This window comes from Micromesistius poutassou (genome assembly GCF_964030765.1).
Source record: "Micromesistius poutassou genome assembly, chromosome: 18".
Lineage (NCBI taxonomy): Eukaryota > Metazoa > Chordata > Actinopteri > Gadiformes > Gadidae > Micromesistius > Micromesistius poutassou.
Window position 1 is genome coordinate 7,047,936 of NC_140288.1, and position 5,000 is coordinate 7,052,935.

General features: G+C 41.7%; 2 protein-coding genes across 2 annotated transcripts in view; both read left to right on the plus strand.

The window, feature by feature from the left end:
- The window catches only part of LOC311363105 (tetraspanin-8-like), a 6,105-nt gene extending 3,403 nt beyond the window's left edge, over positions 1-2,702 (plus strand). The window contains exons 6-9 of the mRNA XM_084483037.1: positions 49-138; positions 610-681; positions 916-999; positions 1,811-2,702. Of these exons, the coding sequence (XP_084339163.1) occupies positions 49-138; positions 610-681; positions 916-999; positions 1,811-1,945 (381 nt within the window). The 3' untranslated portion in view covers positions 1,946-2,702. The remainder of the gene's footprint in view (positions 1-48; positions 139-609; positions 682-915; positions 1,000-1,810) is intronic.
- Positions 2,703-2,969: 267 nt separating this feature from the next.
- Positions 2,970-5,000, plus strand: part of LOC311363106 (ras-related protein Rab-19-like) — a 5,057-nt gene continuing 3,026 nt past the window's right edge. Inside the window, exons 1-2 of the mRNA XM_084483038.1 lie at positions 2,970-3,239; positions 3,333-3,905. Of these exons, the coding sequence (XP_084339164.1) occupies positions 3,708-3,905 (198 nt within the window). The 5' untranslated portion in view covers positions 2,970-3,239; positions 3,333-3,707. The remainder of the gene's footprint in view (positions 3,240-3,332; positions 3,906-5,000) is intronic.

A 5,000-nucleotide genomic window follows, 5' to 3' on the forward strand; every position in this document is an offset into this window, starting at 1 on the left:
TGTGTGTGTGTGTGTGTGTGTGCGTGTGTGTGCATTCAACCTCTCTAGCTGATGTGTTGCGGTGTGGACAAGGGCTATCAGGACTGGGGAGAACACATCCATCCCTCCTGTGTCTGCATTGAGAACCTGACTGAATGTGTGGGTATCTATAAAAGTCTTCCTAAAGAAAGTTTCTTACCAAAAGCATAAAATACTTCCTAAAGTATCTTCGAGAAGTCGATATGAATATTGAATATTGAATATTGAATATTGAAGCTTTTGTGGCCCTCACCAGTGAAGAGACTAAAATGCATGATAGAATAGTCACTATCACCTATGAAATAACCATATGAAATAACCATATGAAATAACCATATTTCGGTCAATTTGTTGATCATTTTGTGAACAGATTGAAAAAGGATTGTTTGATTTACATCTATGAATATGTACATCATCTTGCTGTGATTGTCCTCCAAAATCTCTGCAATTCAATCAAGTTTAATCAAGTCTCTTTCTTTCTCTTATTTTTTTCTTCCATATTGGTATACACTCAATCATTTAATCCATAACCCTTGATTATGGATTTAATAATCAATTTATGTATCCGTCAATGCTCTTTGTGTTGTCCAGATTCCAGCCCCTACGAACAGCAGTCTGTATGACGGCCACCCGAGCGGAGAGACTATTATGATTTATAAACCGGTAATAATATATTTATTTAATATGCAAATACACATTACCTTATGAGTTTGGTGTATATCACGTGTTTATTTTAATGTTATTATTAAGTTACTTCATCTCATTGGCTTCAATGAGACTAACAATACATTTAGCATTTATTACAGACTACTTGATCTATCCTTCATCATGTATGATTGAATGACATGTATGTTGATATTGGAAAATAGATCTGCATCTTTTCTACTTATGTTCCAGCCATGTCTTCCAGCCCTGGTTTACCATGTCCATCAGCTGCTCGATATATCGATAGCAATTTTAGCAATGGTCCTTATATTATTGGTAAGTACTTTAGTAAAACATTAGCAATGTTTCTCTATAGATATTTTATGTATTTTTATATAAGTTGACAATAAGCATCAAAGAAGCTACAGAATAAGGGAATGCACAACTTTAAATACATTGATTCTACTCCTGTATTCATCAGAGACATACATACATACATCATCTTTTTTTGTTTTGTCATGGACAGTAACATCAATATCAATAACGTGGTCATCAACACGTTTGATATAATTAAGAGCTTTTTGTCCCAATATTAGACGTTCTTTTGTGTCTTCCATTTGGAACAAAAAGTTAGTCTTTTTTGTAGCAGCATAGAAAAGTATACAGAGTGGCCACTGGGGGGAGCCTGTTGACAGGAGAATGAATCAAACACGGTCTCACATTTGACCTGTAATTGTTTCTCTTTCTAACCACATGGCCACTTTATGACCCAAACCAAAAGGAGCACCACACAGCCCCATCTGAAGTGGATCCCATTTGCTTATTGATTTGTGGTTTAAATTGGTTATTGATCTGTTTGTTCCTCCCTCTGTGTTTTGTGTGTAATACAGCTTTAAAAAAAGGACATTACATGATATCATACTATTGTACTATTTTTCAATAACAAAAATCAATCGTTGACTGGGGCTCACATTGAAAGACACATAAAGCAATTTAGAGAAATAGAGAATCTCTTATTATATAAGCCTGGCAATAACAAAAACATGTCATTCGCCAACTCTTCTTCCGCTCTTACTTTGAAAATGAGTAATATACTTAAGGTGATGACTTTTTTGTTGACTTTTTTTGTTCATTTTTATTTCCCCAGTCTTCCTCTCTGGTGCTCGCCATCTTGATTTTGGTTCAGTTGAGGAGGAAACTGAACGTTCCTCCGGTGTACTACAGCGCCGAGGCAAAGGCGGGGAACTACGCCTCTCTCGGGGAGAACGCCGAGCTCGAATGATGTCATCGAACAAACTGGATTTTCATTTGAACACGTCGTCACCAAATACAAAGGAAACACTGATCTATTGGACTGGTTAACAGGTCAATGACAGAATGTACGGGAGGTGTTTAGAACCACGTCCTGCTCTCTGGAGCCAGGAATGACAATGTTGATGGTTTGCTGTGGATTTCATGTTTGGCATGATTTCTTTTATTAATTATACGGATTCGAGTGTGTAATGAAGTTTGAGGTGTGTGTTTTACGGTGGTTTGTTAGTAGGAGAGGAGCGATTGGGATTCGCTGCACTTTGTGCTTTATTTGTGTGTGTTTTCTATGCACTGTCTTGTTGTGTATCGCTTTAAGCTTTTTGTGTTGTTTTTTAAAAGATGAGGGAAACTCTTCAAGACCAAGCAATTAGTAGCCAAAAAGAAAAAAGTGGGATGAAAACAGCACTGTATTCATTTTAGTTTTGTTTTTGTCTTCAGAGATTGAAAAAAAAGAGTCCTTTCTCAATCTTTGCGTTATTTATTATGTAATACATTTTAGAAAAAGGAAAATGACTGTTACAATAGATGTTGCAACTGCAACATTAATCAGGTTAAATTAGGAATATATCAATTACTGCATGAATATTAACCAATTGCCTTACTCAACCTATTCATACGTATAAGTCAGTATTCACTGTGAACGTGCATATTGCAAATATCTCTTAACATGATTTTTGATCCTATAAATTGTATTTTTCATAAAATAAAACACAGAAAATTCAATCCTATATTTGTTACAGATTCCATTTATACATTGGGCCAAATATAATGGAGTGAGTAGAAATTTAGTCAATGTATTGATTTCATTGATCTCATTGATACAAAGGGACTAAATTATAACTAAATCATAACTTTTCCTCCTGATCTGATGCTCCTCAGAACTCAACGCAAAATGACACCATTTCCCAGAATCCCCTGCAATGCCGTTTTCAACATATTTGGGCTGGCAACGTGACCACGCATTGTTGCAACAGGTGCAGTGGAACGAGTTCTGGGTGGGCGGGGTCGAGAGTGGGAGGGCGGGCGAGTGAGTGTGCGTGTCTGTATGTGTGTGCACAGGAAACCTCATGCGAGTGAAAAGGAAACTGGTGACAAAGAGAGGAGAAGATACCCATAACCAGCCCGCAGCCACGCTCTACAGTGGATGGTGGAAACCAAGTCCTGGAACCCTGGAGAACACAACTGACAACTCATCAAGTCCACCGTTGGGATATTCTCGTCCACCCCCCCCCCCCCCCCCCCCCACAGGCGGGACCCACTAACAGGTTTGTTTGGTGTGGCTGTGTTCTGTTCTTCCTTTACATGACACTAGCAGGACCGGACTTCCTGGTCTGATCTGTGTTCATCTGATCTACCAGTCTGTGCCAGAGAGGAGTCACCCCAGGGGCTGTTAATCCTGCTTCGTAGGCCAGTGACGCTGTTGCTGTTGGAAGAAGAAGGAGAAGAAGAAGAAGAAGCCTGTGCAATCAGCACCTGAGAAGCAGGAACTGCATGGAGGATTGAATTGCTGCTCTGAGTTCAGTCTCTGTTTCGTTGGGAGTCTGTTGTGGTTTTCTTGAGGTTGCCTGGAGGCTGGTGGTCCACCACCGTAGATACTTCATAACCTTCTTACACGTCTTAAAAAGAAGGAAACCACTCTTGGATCTTCTTGGCGGAGAAGGACCCAAGACAAACAAGCTTCATCTCGTTCCGGAGGGACAGGCCTCCCCCGAGGGTCTCGTCGCTGCCCCGCCATGCAGGGCCCGGCAGCGCCGGACCAGGACGAGGCCTTCGACTTCCTCTTCAAGCTCATCCTCATCGGGGACTCGGACGTGGGGAAGACCTGCGTGGTGCAGAGCTTCAAGTCGGGGGTGTTCTCGGAGAAGCAGCAGAACACCATCGGCGTGGACTTCACCGTGCGCACGCTCGACATCGACGGCAAGAGGGTCAAGGTGGGTCTTTTGGTAAAGGTTAGCACTGGATCGCGGGGACGTTGGACGTGTTGGTGTTAGTGGTGCTCCTGTAGAAGCTGCTCAACGGCCCCCTAATGTGGGGCCTGATAGAAGGCAGGTTCTTAAGCCTTAAGATGGACTTTTGACCTTTCCACTCTTCACAGAGGACCCCTGATTCACTGGGACTGATGCCGACACTCATTTGGGAGGATGGAGGTTTTAAATGAGCTCATTTCAAAGCATAGAAACAGGATCGTTATGACCTTGTAATGCCTGCAGCAAGGAGAAAGCAGGTGATCATTATCAGGGTTTCCGAGGGTATCGGTTTGCATTACTTGGGCACAGTTTGGGAAACGGAGGCACACACACACACACACACCTGATTGTTCAAGAGTTTCTCTTTCAATCGTCTGGGGGATTTCCATTTGGTTTAATGTGTGTAATGGCAACATAGATCTAGACATAAATGACAACATTCTGGATATTCTTTCCCTCCAACAAGGGATGTGAGAGAGGGAACGCCCACTGTCTGTTAAGTTCCATTCAAGAAAACAAGTCAGGCCTCAAGGCCCCACGCACAACCTGCCGTTCAGGTTTTACCGCAACACAAAAGTATGGCAATTGTCTCCAAGGAAATAAGCCTGGAATGTGCTCTCATTGTCACCGGAGACAAGGAAGGAGAGGCACATATATAGGTGTAGCGCTGTGAGGACGCCAGTCAAGAGATCATTTCACTGATGTGTACGTTTCTGAAAGTAGGTTTCTCTTTGTTGAGTGAGAACCACGCAGTGGTCTTGTATTTTGCGTACTAAATGGGTACTTTACATTTTTTTTGTGTTTGACACAAGAGGAGATACAAACAGTTGTACAGGGAGGAAAACTAGGTGATGTTTGTTCACACATGGATGTGCTTAGTGCAATGGCAGATAAACATTAGCAGACATGCATATTTCACAACACAATCGTAGTGGGTGGAAATGCAATATTGAATGTCATTTCTCAATCTTATCTCTCTCTGGATCTGGATCACTCTCTCTCTCTCTCTCTCTCTCTCTCTCTCTCTCTCTCGCTCTCTCTCTCTCTCTCATATTTTCT